This window comes from Triplophysa rosa, linkage group LG5 (genome assembly GCF_024868665.1).
Source record: "Triplophysa rosa linkage group LG5, Trosa_1v2, whole genome shotgun sequence".
Lineage (NCBI taxonomy): Eukaryota > Metazoa > Chordata > Actinopteri > Cypriniformes > Nemacheilidae > Triplophysa > Triplophysa rosa.
Genome location: NC_079894.1, coordinates 3,858,127 through 3,873,379, shown reverse-complemented (window position 1 = coordinate 3,873,379; position 15,253 = coordinate 3,858,127). Strand labels below are relative to the sequence as shown.

Below are 15,253 nucleotides of genomic sequence, written 5' to 3'. Positions count from 1 at the left end.
GCTGTGTGTTTTCATCAAAAGGACTTGTAAAAAGCATTTAAGAATTTATAGAAATGTCACACCTGCTGCTGGAATGCATTCGCTCATGTTAAAGGGATACTTCACCCAAAAATGAAAATTCTGTCATCATTTATTAACCTTCCAGATGTGTATAAATGTCTTTGTTCTGATGAACACAGAGAAATGTATTTGGAATAATGCTTATTACCAAACATATCTCAACACCCATTGACTCCCATAGTAGGAAATAAAACATTGGTAGTCAAAAGTGCCCCAGAACTGTTTGCTGTCCTACATTCTTCAAAATATCTTCTTTTGTGTTCAACAGAACAAAAGTCATTTTTCCTACTATGGGAGTCAATGGGTGTTGAGATCTGTTTGGTTACAAGCTTTATTCCAAATATCTTTCTCTGTGTTCATCAGAACTAAGAAATGTATACACATTTGGAACAACTCGAAGGCGAGTAAATGATGACAGACTTTTCATTTTTGGGTGAAGTGTCCCTTTAACGTCATTCCAAACGTCGCCAAAGCAGGAGATGAAAACACAAGTTATGTGGCGATCGTAACTGTCAAACTGGTTACATAACACTCCAGCAAGAGAAATTATGTGAAGGGTTGGATATTTTTCATGAATTCAAAAACCGACCCACAAACCCATATGCAATTGCATCACATTCCTGCCTTGTTTGACAGGTAGGTTTAGTTGCTTCTGACAGGAAAGACCGTTGAACTGGATGAGGGGAGTGTTGGTTCAGTCTAACGAAAAAACAGGCGTCACGGGTTACCAACGTCCCTCAGTTTGACTGTGAGGAAACCAAAGGTTGTGTGAGTGGAATCGTGTGGCTCGTGGGATGAATGGGAATTATTTGTAAACTATTGTGAGGTCTAAAGAGTTTCTCTAATCTTGAACTTCCCCTTGTCTTATTTTCTTTTTCATTTGAGAGCTGCCTGGTACTTTTGGCTTTGAAAGTGGGACACCCCTGACTTTCACTTTCTTCCACTACCACAAAAAGACCATATTATTACCTCATTAATATCATAATTTCAAATCTAGCCTTGACGAAGGAAGTGGAAATAGCTATGTCTTCATCTGCTTTGATGTGAAAACTAAAATGAAGCAGCTAGACCTGTATTCTTTACACAGGTGCGGCACGAGAATCATTCACCTGTCACTGTGAGAGTCAATCCAACCTCATGAGTCAGGAAAGCAAACACATATACAGAAACCAGACCATTAAGAGTCTTACAGGAACAGTTCGGAGCTCCTACTACACGGTAGCATCTAGGGAAGACGTCATGTAGATGTCAGGCTGTAATCCGGAGGCGGGATAATTCCAGCTCACTGTATAGAAACCAGTGGACTCGGAATCCTACTCATTCCCATCATCACAGTCATCTGACTGTATGTTATTTTTAGTGAAGTGTGATTCAGCTGTGACTGCAGTTTGGAGGAGACCACCACGCACCTGAACTCAATCGCCGAATAGAAATCCAGACCAAAAGAATGAGAATAACAGACAGCAAACGTGACGTCAGAAAGAGATTATTCCAAATTAAACGGGGCAGAACGTCTCCTCCTCATTACGTTCAAGCAATTGAACGTTTCATGTCGTGACGTTGCTTTTTTTAGCCCCGCACTCGCTCTTATCCAACGGCTTTAACTTGAATTGCATTTTTGGACAGATTGGCAGAAATTGACCCCAGTGTTAATACTCCAATAACATTATGTAAGCGACTTGCGAAGCATATACAAGACCGTGTTGATTCTCAGTCCGTAATCATTTTCCGTGGGACTGGTCAATGTAGACGTGTGATTAAACACGAAAGCACACGGCTGACGTAAGAAGTTGTGGCCTACGAAATGCAAAGGCCTGTTTCAGACACAATGCAAGTGTTTGCCAAGGTGTTGTGACACCTATCAGTGAATCTCTGAATTTTATGACAGCCCCTGTAGGCAAATTAGCTCTCGTTGGACAAGCACATATGTTGTTTTGCAGTTTTGGAGAACCGAAGCATAACTACAGAAGCTTTAACGCCTCGGAGGATGTTGACAGTTCGCAAATAAATGGCGAAGACAGTCAGATGTGCAGGTGTGCGGATTATCATGAATACTCCCTCTATATCAACAGAGGCTTTAAACTAGCTGTATGATTGGACATTGGTCATTTTATTCCTGAATATTTATACAAAATTGTGAAAAACCGATGTACTGTAAGTGAAACGCAATATTAGTGATGTATATGTCTCTCTTTGAGTTTAATGACAACCACAATCTTCCACTTTTTACACCATTTCAGTTTTGCCTCTTCCCGGTTTTCCCATAATTACTGACCAACATCATAAAACGTTTCCTCCTCGGCTTAAAATAGTAACTGGAAATAGTCATGTCAAACACGGGACACACAGATGCTACAAATAGACGTCAATGACAGAGTAGGACATCGTGAGCAGGGAAGGGGTGGACATTTAAACACGGCGATGACAGCAGTCCGAACCTTTGACACATTTGTATTCATTTCATGTTGTTTACACATCTCTGTGTGAGTTACACATACTCTCTCTGTAACGTGACTCTCCAAAACCTGTTGATCATCAGTGTGGCATGACATGATGTCGGTTAACATGTAAATTCTGTTTATCTTGTCAAATGGATTTCTACTTCAGAATTCCCCGTTCACGTGATGTAATGATGGCGGTCTGGTGATATATGCCGGGTAACACAAATATCTAGTGGATCATCATAAAAGGTCACTCTCACAAAATTCCCTGTCATTTGACCACTTTTTAATAAAAAGTGTCAGTTGATTGTCAAATGACTACCGTCTTAATAATAAGCATTACTAGTTTGAGGAAGTTATTAGTTATGGGAAGTTCTTAGTAGAAAATACAAACGCATTGTGTGTTAATTAAAGCACTTGAAAAAATTCCAATGTCAGTTGAGCACTTGCCCTTTCTGCAAAGTGACCTTTATGTAATTTAGTTAATTCACCACATGAATTTCACTTATTTTCTGAATTATTTCCCAATTCCACGTCATTCAAAATATGTTTGACACTCGATGAAGCATTATTATTTATAGTGGGTGATTTAATTTAGAGTATAAGGAATGAATACATATTTCAATTTAGTCATATTTAGTACTATTGTTACTTTTAACATTTAGGGATATAAACATGTATTTTCCAAATTACATTTATTATAATAAGAACAACTTTCTGCCAACAAATGAACAGCTTTTAAAATATTAGTGTCATTCAATGTATGACAAAAAATATATATTTTAACTGAAAAGACAAAACCCGTTAGGGGGCTTTTATTAATTTTGTCTTTATGTATAAATAGACCTATCTAACATATGTGGTTCTTTATACATATATTCTTAGAATTGATCTAAATATGATATTCCACATATTCATTTCTAGTTGATATATTTATGATTATTAATCAAATTTATTTTTATTGACAATTTGATTCCAGCACAGACATCAATGAGGGTCCATTTTTTTTCCTGCCGTTCATTTTAGAATTAGCCATTTATATAATAATATATACGTAATATATTACACTAAACAGCAATAATTTAATGTAGCCAGTGATAACAATGAATTGTTCTAGTTTTGCCAATCCATTACACTTGAAATTCCCTTTTCATAACATAAGCAACACCGACACCACGTGGCTACTGGAAAAACAGCACTTAACATGACAACGGTTGCTATCGACAACAAGCAAACAACGTCACTCTTCCGTAAAGAAAATGCAGGGCGTTGTGGAGAAAACTATATTTTCATGTGCATTAGAAGATGATGTAGAAGGACTAAAGAGTCTGTTGGAAAGTAAGAGTGACTCCGACAATGAACAATCGAGGAATATTTTGTGGGAAAAGGATGAGGTGGGCAGAAGCGCCCTCTTCACCGCGTGCATGTTAGGACGAAGCTGCATCCTGCGCGAGCTCGTGAAGAACGGCGCTGACGTCAATGAGCTCACCTTGCGCGGTAATGAGTGAACAAGTTTACTTAGTTTATTACAAGTTTACTACAAGTTTAGCTTGTCCTAAATCTGCATAGGCTGTAAGGTGCAATTCTACACGTAAAAATAATATAACCTCTTAATGAAAAATTGCCATCATTTAACTCGCCCCTGGGAAAAACTTGCTTGTCAGTCTATTAGCTATTAGACCTTTCTCAATTGCCACTGTGTTCAATAAAAACTATATTGTAAAATGACATATAAGGTTAAGCGTGACTTTATTTATTATGCTCTATTGGTAGGGTACTCACCATTGCATTCTTCTGCCATGTGGGGTCAGCTGGACACATTGAAAACTCTGGTTGAGCTCAACGCTGATTTACAAGCCACCAACTTCCTTGGAGAGAAGGCAGTTGATGTGGCCCGTCGCTATTGCAAACCGGACTGCGAAGAATACCTTGCATGGGCTGGTGAGAAATAGAAACAGTTTAGAATAGCCTATCTACAGCTGTCAAATCTTGTTGTCAATGCACATGTTATTCTTCTCAACAGAGGCTAAACAAAATTTGCAAGCATTAATAAACAGAGTCAAGGAAACTATAGCTGATGTAGAAAAAGGTCAAGGGAAGCTAAATAAGGCGGACAAGGTCATTTTTTTCTTAATTGTATTTTAACATATAAATATCACATTTCCCAAACATTAACCAAAAATAAATTTTGTATGTGTGTTGGTATTTAGAACATATGTATAAACACCTGTTCAGCAAAATCAGACTGGATTCAAAGCACCAAAAATGCAACAATTCAAGAGTTCATTGAACAGAAGAATCACCTTGAAAGTGTAGTTGAACCTATTCTGCTCAGTCTAAACACGATGTGTGAGTATTAATAACATGATCTACACAAAAGACTGTCAAGAATGAGTTTACAGCTGTTTATTAAACTTCAAAAATATCTGTAAAAAAATATTTGTATGCCTTTTATTCTTATTCCTGAACTTTTCCCCACAGCTGAAACCCCAACTAAGACAAGAAAGAATTAGAGCTATAATTACAAACACATATTCATTGCACTACATGTTTTCTATGTTTTTTGCTTTTGTGGAGATGTAATTCAACAACAAGATGTTATAAACCCTATGACACGCTTTACAAATACTGAACACCTGGGTGTTTGTGTTGAATAAATGAATAAATAAATCTTGATGAACATTGCTGAACGACTCATGATTTTCATCAGAGGATAAATAATGAAATGCTGTCATAAAATCATAAAACTATACACAATAACATGACACTATTATAGACGGGTTCAACGACAACAACATAAACCAATGTTTGAATGGCCTGTACTTCTGGACCTCCTCAAAGAATGAATAACTGTTGAGTAGTTTTATTTTTAATATAATTAATATACAACGAAATATTAATAGAAGTAAATAATAATATAAATTAAATAGAAAAAATAAATTACATTATATCAAATAAATTAATATATAAGTTACTGCCACTAGCCAGATGAATAACCAAACATAAACCGGAAGTTAACTTCGGGCCGAGTATGCGTCAGATGAAACCGTCTATATATTAAATTATGCACTTTTAAGAACAGCTATAATCTTGTAATGCTAATAATAAACACGAGAGGGAGCCAGTGGATTTCTGCATGCTCGGTTGTTCCGCTACATAACGTTAAACGTTTACATACTGAATGTTGCTTTTTTTATTAGACTAAGTCATTTTAAAATAATAATAGTAATAACACATCGTCAATAATAAATAAAAAAACGCATAAGTTACCATGCTCAAGCATGCCTCAAAGGGTCGAAAATGTCCACATCTATTTAGCATTTAAATTAGCATTACAAATCTTACTTCACGTTCAGCAATTACGCTATAATATTTTGCAAAGTGGCAACGGAAGGGTAAAATAAGCGCGCGTGAGTGAAGCAGTTTAAAGCGCTCGCGTGGTGATCGATCGTGTCGGTGATCTTCTAGTTGTCCCTGAATCCCAGCGCACAGGCTCAGGCTGGCAACGGGATGTGATTGAGGTGGAAAAGCGGTGTGGATTTTGAAGTGTGAAAGGGGCTGTCTGTCCTCACCGCAGGACAGGGAGGAAGGGAGGGAGTCCCGACCAACGACTCACACTAAAAGTGGACGACAGAGCAATAAACAGTTACTTGGATGATTTTTGTCTTCCAAACAGCCGCAAGGGCAATGCAGTAAACTCCTGTTGTGGATTCAGCAGTGGGAAAGCCGACGTCTGGATTCATTCAGTTATTCCTGCTGTTGACTCATGGACACAGACAGGGAAAAACTCGTCCAATCCATCCGGATATAACTCACGAGCTCCTGCTGCTGATCTTCTGACTGCTGCTTCTTTTTAACACAACTCGCGTGGAACTTTGCACTTTTTGTGGCTTTGACAAGAACTTGTGGTATTTCAGGTAGCAAAATCGTATTTTATTCACGTTTGCTTTGTTTTACTTTATTTAGGCTAATTGTCGACTCTGAGCTTCAATGCCCAGCGATGTAAATATACGTTAGGACCGCACGCGCATAACCTTTTATTCATACCTTCGCGTGTTTATTTTTAGATGTATGATTTTTAAGCTCGATAACAGAAACACTGATACTTTTCGCACGCTTTTTTGTCGTGTAAATCTACCGGGCTGGCGTCTTTACCGGGACATTACCGTGGAGGAGGCGGAACCGGCATGGAGACCGATTCAATGGCCGGTGGCGACGTGGAGTCGGTTCAGGGAGGCATGATTTCCCTGGACCCGGTGGTCGATGGGATTTTGATGGACTCGTTTTGCCAACAGCAGGGCTGGGTGCGGGTGTACGGTAAGTCGTTTTCACTGGCTCTGTCTTTTCCTTTAAATGTGTTCATCCAAACGCGCGGAAATACTAGTTGGTTTATTGTTGTTTTTAAATAACACAACGTTGACTGAGTATAGCAACACGTTGGCCCAAATGGTTTATTCCCCCTTGTTTGTGACCCTAAGTAGACACCCATAACTTCAAGGGATACGGGGATTTTATATTCCACATCCAACATTTTTAACGAGATGTCAAAGCAAGATGTTTAGTTTTAGGGTGTTTTTATTGTCCCAGCAGCACCTTATTATCGGCTTATTTCATTACTGCTGAAGATGTCCTCACTAACATCATGGTCAAATATCATGACAACCGACTCCCTAAAATTGAGCAAATCATTTTTCTTTCGGTCCAATGCCGTGCACGTGTTATTAAAGTGATAGTTCACCCAAAAATAAAAATGCTGTCATTTACTCACCCTCATGTAATTACGTACCTGTATAAATTACTTTGTTCTGATGAACACAGAGAAAGATATTTGGAAGAATGTTAGCAAATCTGTGACATCATTGACTGCCATAATAGGAACAATTTAATGGTATTCAAAAGTGCCCCAGAACTCTTTGTGTTCCTAAATTCTTCAAAATATCTCACTTTGTGTTCAACAGAATAACAAAATATACAATATGTTTTGTCCTACTATGGTAGTGGATGATGTCACAGAACTGAAAATTGCTAAAATTCTTATAAATATCTTTCTTTGTGTTTAACAGAATAACAAAATTAACAATATTTTTTTCCTACTGTGGTAGTGGATGATGTCACAGAACTGAAAATTGCTAACATTCTTACAAATATCTTTCTTTGTGTTTAACAGAATAACAAAATAAACATTTTTTTTGTCCTACTATGGTAGTGGATGATGTCACAGAACTGAAAATTGCTAACATTCTTACAAATATCTTTCTTTGTGTTTAACAGAACAAAGAAATTTATATAGGTTTGAAACAACCTGAGGGTGAGTAAATGATTACAATTTTTACTTTGGGGTGAACTATCTCTTTAAAGGGATAGAAATAGCATTAGTTTGATGCAAAATCCAGGGAAGGTGTCTGTAAAAGTACCTCACTAATAGTGAAACAAAAATATCTTTGAGTATGTGTGTGGTTCGTAAAGACACGCTGTTATGAGTAAATGACAAACGCAAGCTTTAAATGCATGTATTATGAGTTGTGGTTAAGGGAAGGGCTGTGTTGGAAACCCTGTCACATAATAGGTTTGAATGTTGACTAGATGGGGTTGTTCATGTTTAGTGTAATGAGAGACAGAAGCAGAGGTTTTATCACATTGTTGACAAAGATGTAAATGCAGACTTGTGCGTCATGGTGTCGGGTGGTGTTCATAGTGTGCAGGCTACTGGACAATTTTATTTATATTTACATCTTCATTATGCTCACAACAATAAGCTGTAGAGAATGACTGTGTTGCTATAGGTTTGTTTTAACTAAAGGTGGAGGGAAGATACTATACGGCGCTATAGACCCTATAGACATGTTGCCAGGGGCTGTTGTCATGGTAGCCGGTCTTCTTAAGGATGTAAGTTGAAACCGGGGACTTCACGTGAGAGACAGGACATCTAGCTCTGTTCGCCAGTGAACGCCCGCATTACCCCGCTGTCTCTGATATTGTATTAAAAAAAGGAAAATGAAGATCCTAGAGTTCAAGTGAAGACAGGATGTGGTAATGCTTAAAGAATTCTCTGTTCATGTGCTGTCCAACACCCTATGACATAATGTTGTGTTTCCTTGGGATTTTTGTTTAACTCACCACCAGAAGTCACTGTGTTGTAATGAGACAATAATGACTTGTGTGTATGAGTCAGAAAGTGCAGTCAGACCCCCCCACACACAGAGATTAAAGCATATCATTCATAAATAAATTACCAGTGCAGTTACATGTTCATCATCTTAAGCATCACTCTTGTGTATAAGCAAAGCATGGCGAGGTTTTAATGAATCATAGCTGTCTAGGGGAATTCATTTTTGCCTTGTGACTTGTTTTTACTTTGATGTTTTTGTGTATTCATAGCTTTTTTACATCTGGGGAGCTAATAACATGACTGATCTGTCATAGTTTATGTTAAAGCAATAAGCCCCAAGAAGCAGTGGGTTACAGTGCATTTTATAACAAATAAGGGCGTTGTGGCATGACGCGAAGCGGAGTGCCTAAAACCCGTAGCTGTTATAAAATTCACTGTAACCCACTGCTTCGCGAGGCTTATTGCTTTTATAAAACGGTTAGTCCATATGCTTAGCAAGGTTTCATAAAATAAAGTAAATAAAATGATATTTAGGCTATGTGGTGCGGTCAGCCGTTATATATTGGGGTATTTTATAACGGCTTAGAACTCCGCTCAGCCAATCAGAATCAAGGACCAGAACTGACCGTTTTATAATCTGCTTTTAGGTCCTCCCACAGGCTCATTTAAGGTACTTTTGTGTCCGAAGTAAACGATGTTCACCCAAAAATGAATATTCTGTCATCATTTACGCACAACACATATTTGACAGAATGTTGGTACCCGAACAACATCGGCGCCCATTGACTTGCATTGGTTTTGTGTCCATACAATTGAAGTCAATGGGTACATCCTTTGTTCGGTAACCGACGTTCTTCAAAATATCATTTTTTTTGTGTTCCGCAGAAGAAAGTCATACAGGTTTTGGGTGAACTGTGTCTTTAAAAATTGGGAGTTGTGGTTAGACAGTGTGTTTGAGAGATTTCTGTAATAAGATGTGTTTGTCTGTGGTTAACTAATTCAAAGCGTGGGAGTTATATAAATATACTTCCTGTTATTTTTGCACATCACAAAGTGCTGCTGATAGTACATAAGAATTTGGGTTGGTTGGTACATTGCTAGATTTGACATCTGTTCGGGCCTGAAAATGTTGATTTTCCATTCTGGCCTTTCTAGTGAAATGGAAAAGTTAGAGTCTAAAGTTTTGCCACGGTGGGTGAAAGCGAATGTGTTTGAATGCTTACGGTGTTGCTGCTTGGATGTGTTTAATCTTGCAGAGGAAGCTGAGGGAGGGTGGGGAGGAGCCGGAGTCAATAGTGGGATTGTGTTGGTTGCGGACGGCTCAGGATGTGCGTGCTGCTACACCCCCCGACGCCATACAACCCCGCACCACCCCCCCACCCCGCTTTGACCTGTTCTCTCGTTCGTCGTAGCTGTCAGACAGGGCCAGGACTATGATGTAAGCAGCCTGTTCTGAGAATGACCTCAATGGACTGGATTCCAAAATTCCAGTGCACCGGCACCAGTGCGTTCATCCCGACATTCCAGAGCTGAAATAACTCAATAACGATGCTGGCCGACTCCTCGCCCGCTTATTTCCTTTATGTATCTGTTAAGAATAAGGACTCCTGTGCCAACTTGTCTATTCTTGGACTTGTTTTGGCCGGCGAGGTTGACAAAAAATGGTTACAACTTGCTTGTTTTAGCAAGGGAGCCAAGTTTCCCCGACTGCCAACCTGTGTGGGTCAACGGATCAAAATTCATTCGCAAAGTTAAAGATTTAATCGTTAAATGGTTATCTTCATTTTAAACCTCGCGTTTAACCCCAGGTAAGCCAATGTTTCACACTTGTAATTTTGATGCGGGGTTATAGTACCGCTTTTGCATGGTTAACCCCGCATTGCAGGTCCAAACGTGTGCAGTGTGAAATGAAGCAGGGGTAGAATAATACGACCAGACGCTTAGCAACAGACACCCAATCAAAAACTGAACAGCGCTTACCTCATTTCACAAGCTGTGCACAGTCACAGAAACTCTGTGTAAACAATCCTTTGAGTTTTTTATTTATTTATTTGAGTAAGTAACTTCTTAGGCGGCTAAAAGGGATTTGCGAGGCGTCACTTTTTCCCGGATGCGGAACAACAAGGTATTCGGTTATTTAAAGGGACCACGCACGATTTTTATTCAGTCAGTTTGATGCTGCAGTATTTATCCAATCATGACTGTTGACAGTGCAAATATGCAAATAAGAATGTTATCCCAGGGTTTAGTGATGTAAAGTGCGAAACATCAGGTTATGAAAACCCAGGGTTATCTCTTAACCCCTGGTAAATTATAAGTAACGTGAAATGGACAACCCGGGATTCTGTTTACCTGGGGTTAAGAATAACCCGGGGTTAACGATTTCAAGTGTGAAAAGCCCTAATGTGTTCTTGACTTGACTTTCCATTACTCCTTGATTTTCAGGCTGTTAAGCATCATACAGATAAGGATTAGACCCTGTTTAATGTGGATCATTGAAAGGTGCATTAGTCTTGTCTCTAAGCCTATTAAAGTTTTTATGAAAAACCAAGAAAGATTGGGAGATCTTCTAGCACATCCTCTTGTGGAATTGACTGGGTTAATGGCAGTTTTACTGAGTGTTGAGTAATAAGATGCACATTCCTCTCAGTCGAGGGGATCTAGTACACCGGTACTACTGTTGAGTCACCTACTGCGTTGAATGTTGACTTTGAAAAATCCCCCTAATTAAGCGCACTGAATTGAGTTCACTGTAGTCACAAGCGTTTCACATGCTCTGCTCCGATGTACCAGGCTGCTCTGCTTCTTCCCACAAGGCCGGTTCAAAGGTGCCTTTGTCTGTGTATACGGTTTAGAAGAACACGCCGATAGTTCTGGGCCAGTCAGCTGTCTTTTTATGAGATGGAAAATGCGAGGATGTCTTGAGGACTGTCTTGTGGGTTCAGTGGAGTGCTTTGCTCTGGTGTTTCTCAGGAGACACAGTCAGGTATCTGTCAGTTCTCCACCAGTTTCCTTTCACTCGTGGAGACTGTGTGGCTAGAAGACAATGTCCTGGGATTCCAGGCGTTACCTGAAAACACAGGAAGCCTCCTTTCCTGTTTTTAGGCTCATTCCTGATCGTTCTTGGATAAACGTATTTGTCGAACGAGATATTTTTTGTACCTCTGTATCTGTTTTTTATTTATAGTATAATTTTTTGGGTTGCTCTCTATTTGATTTTAGCGGCAACAACATACGCAAACGATATGTGGCCCAAACTTCCGGTAGACCTCCGCAAATAATCATTAAGTAGCTTTTATTCAATACAATTAATATACAATAAAATATTTACATAAATTATTAATAATGTAAATTAAATAACATAGACCAGAAGTTGACTTCAGGCCAGGCGCGTGCGTCCAATAAAACCACCTATTTTGATTGGTTAGTCGCATGAATATTTTTCTATAATGACTAGTAGTAGAAGTATATATATCGTGGTGGCTGTTGGGTCGATATTTGGAATTTTTTAATTATCGGCATCAGCCAATAAATGGTACAGTCGCCCAATAATGTTTTTTCTGTTCGGCCGCAATATATGAAAATATATCTATATTAAAGGGATACTTTGCACAAAAATAATATTCTGTATTCGTTTATTCACCCTCATTTAAAACCTGTATATGACTCTGTCTGCTGTGGAATATAAAAGGAGATATTTTGAGAAATGTCACTGTGGTTTTGTGTCCATACAATGTAAGTCAATGAGGCTCAATGGTGTTTGTTTACCAACATTCTTCAAAATATCTTCTTTTGTGTTCAGCAGAAGAAAGTCAGTTACGTGGGTTTGAAATGACACGAGAGCGAGTGAACAGTGAAAGAATTTTCATTTTTGGGGAATTTATATTTTTGAAGGGTTTTCCAGCTATTTTAAATAAACCATTATTCTTGTAATGTAACTAAGCGATGTCTTTTTCCCTTCATAAATGGCGTAGATCCCTGAACACTCTCCCACTTCCACAGCTCGAGTTCTCCCAGCTGTGTTTTCATCTTCTGAACATTAATTCTGGTGGAGCAGATCTCATGAAAGACCTCATGCCACTCTCTTCACTATCGGTTAGACTAGAGCATATCAGCAGACCGTTGGCATGCGCTTCCTGCCTGCTCTTTAAAGACCGATACAGGAGTGTTACTTACCCCCCACGGGGCTGGTGGTGATTGTCAGAATTGGTTGGCTTTTAATTGGGTTGATAGTGATAAAACTCATGAGTTAAACAGCACCCTCTTGTTAATCGGCATTAGAAAGGATTTGGTGCTTTTGCATTTCTGTGCTTGGAAAGAGACTCGTCTTTTCCTGTAAGTAGGCCAATCCAATTATAATGTTGTTCAATTTGTATTATCCACTGTAGCTGTGCGCTCGCTGATAATTCATTAGAAGTTGCTCAAGGCCGGACTGAATCCTCCAGGCAGCAGATTCTGGTAATTAAATGTTCTCTTGCCTCAGGCTATTGTAACGCGCGTGTTTTAGCGCGGCCCCCTGATGGATGCGATTTATTATGGGTGGGCATTTCGAATGCAAAACGCGTCAATAAGCCTTCGGCTCATCTGGGATTGCTTGTGTCAAGCCGTTAAGAGAAGTATATCTTGTCTGGCGTGTGAGGTCCACCTGCCATTGAAACAGATACTCATATCCAGAGGGAGATGAATGGAGATATTTACGGAACACGAGAAAGAGTAGATCTGATGATAAACCGTCAAGTTCTGCTGTTTAACATTCAACGGCTGCTCAAGTTTGGTAGCCGTAATGAAATGGGTTCGGAATAAAATAGCACTTCCTCATCGTAAAAGTGCGCATGGTAATTTTCCACCTGTCTGCTCTGATTCGCCATCATCATTTTGAACAAATAGGCCTGAATAAAAGCCGAGAGTAAAAGCAGCGCTGCGCACGGACTTCCACATTCTCGTGTTACGGGCAGGGACTCATGTGACGGCAGGGTTATTTGATATGCTCGGATAGGAACCAGAACCCTCTGCTGCGCCTTCATGTTCTTTTACTCCGTTCTGGAGCATTTACAAAGGTTTTTACTGTAGGTGCACTTAAGGCAAGCACATTTATTTTGGACGGCTCGGTGTAAACAAACATTGTGCCAGAATGGATTTTAACATCTCGCTTTTAACGTTTCGACACAGCCTACTGCTCAGTCCACTGAATGCATATAATACAATGTCTGTCTTTCACAATGCTTCACTTCATTTAACATGTTTGCGAATAACATGACATTGAATGACATCATTCTTAACAAGACCCCCCCCCATAAGCAGAGCAGGCGATTGATTGGCTGGTTGCCATCATGTGTATGATCTCTAGTGTGTGTTCCTTCCTTGATGAAGGTTTGGAAGGTTTAGCTGCTGTTTGGGGATTGATTGGAGTTGCTGCATTGTGTTGAAATATTATTTGTAAATTTCGCACAAAGAAAATAAAAAAACAATATTTTTGTTAAAGTGCAGTGCAGAAATGAAATGGATAGAGAAAATCATCATTATTATTATATTAATAATTTTTATTAATATTATTTTGATTAAATTAACATAAATTCAGTACCACAAATAATACTACAATGTTTTCTTACAAATGTTTTTCTTTTTGTTTTAAAAATCCTTTTTTGTTTTGCTTTGCATGAAGCTGCTGACACCTGAGAAAAGGATTAAAGTAATGTCATATTGCATTGCAAAACATTTTAAAGGTCTAGGGATGCATCGATGTGTAAATTTTGGCCGATAATGATAACCGATCATTCTTTACATTGGAAGCCGATAACCGATATATATTGACCGATATACAGTATCTAGGCTAAAGACAGACAATGCAGTACTGGATTTTAACTGTGAGCAGCATGCACCCGAAGTGGTTCAACCAAAGGAAATTGCTCATTATTTATCAACTTTAATATAACAAAATCAGGCAAATACTGTTAAACATTAAAATGACTATTTAACAGCTGGTACCGATATGGCCGATGATATATTGTGTATCCCTATAATGGTCCTAATTTTTATGCAAAATGTTGGTGGGTGCGTTTTTTGTATTGATTGTGAAATATGACCAGTTCTTGACAGTTGTGAAAGCAATTTTTTATTCCAAAACTACCCAAATGCCGATCCTTATATGAATCTTCTGTATTGGCTGCAATGTAGGTGGTGATAAGAAGCACTGCATGACCATCAGGAATAAAAACGAGAGAAGTGAATGACGTGTTTCGGCTATGTGTTTGTGAATATTCTGACGTTGTGTGCCGTTGGCTCGGGCTGTTGTTAAACAAATGCGACTGATCCCATCACAGATCGCGCTGTATGCTTGGCAACGATGTGGGAATTGACAAAACAGATCGGGGCGGGAATGAAAGGATGAAGAAAAGCAAACTTCATGCTTTTTGCAGCTTTGCAGGCGCTAAGGATATTAGACAAGCCCTGTTTGATTTCTTGATAGAGTACGGTTAAACGGGGTCGGGCACTGCAGGCTCCTCTAAGTCTGATAGACCCGCTGTGGGAAGCGCCACTGGTCTATCACGCTAATGCGCTCCTACAATACCACGACTCAAAAAGCTGTACAGTTATTGCACAAAAAATAGCAAAGTTTCAGATGTTATCACTCAGTCAGAGATAA

The 15,253-nt window shown here is 39.0% G+C and overlaps 3 protein-coding genes across 6 annotated transcripts in view; 2 read left to right on the top strand and 1 right to left on the bottom strand.

The window, feature by feature from the left end:
- LOC130554993 (dynein light chain Tctex-type 5-B) overlaps nucleotides 1–10,706 on the bottom strand; it is a 50,119-nt gene extending 39,413 nt beyond the window's left edge. For 2 of the 3 annotated variants that reach the window (XM_057334964.1, XM_057334965.1), the window contains exons 1-2: nucleotides 10,591–10,706; nucleotides 4,284–4,439 (exon numbers count right to left, since the gene is read on the bottom strand). Coding sequence is in view for 1 of the 3 variants with exons in the window: in XM_057334963.1 (XP_057190946.1) it covers nucleotides 4,284–4,302 (19 nt within the window). In the remaining 2 variants the exon portion in view is untranslated. Of the gene's footprint in view, nucleotides 1–4,283; nucleotides 4,440–10,590 lie in introns of those variants that run through there. The other variant, XM_057334963.1, reaches the window with a different exon arrangement.
- ankrd45 (ankyrin repeat domain 45) lies at nucleotides 3,664–5,116 on the top strand. The gene is made up of 5 exons (XM_057334969.1): nucleotides 3,664–3,998; nucleotides 4,275–4,442; nucleotides 4,525–4,619; nucleotides 4,712–4,850; nucleotides 4,983–5,116. The coding sequence occupies exons 1-5, from the start codon at nucleotides 3,761–3,763 to the stop codon at nucleotides 5,012–5,014; spliced, it is 672 nt and encodes a 223-aa protein (XP_057190952.1). The 5' UTR covers nucleotides 3,664–3,760; the 3' UTR covers nucleotides 5,015–5,116.
- Nucleotides 6,009–15,253, top strand: part of rasal2 (RAS protein activator like 2) — an 82,087-nt gene continuing 72,842 nt past the window's right edge. The window contains exon 1 of one of the 2 annotated variants that reach the window (XM_057334943.1): nucleotides 6,009–6,818. In XM_057334943.1, the coding sequence (XP_057190926.1) occupies nucleotides 6,689–6,818 (130 nt within the window). In that variant the 5' untranslated portion in view covers nucleotides 6,009–6,688. Of the gene's footprint in view, nucleotides 6,819–7,777; nucleotides 7,810–15,253 lie in introns of those variants that run through there. The other variant, XM_057334944.1, reaches the window with a different exon arrangement.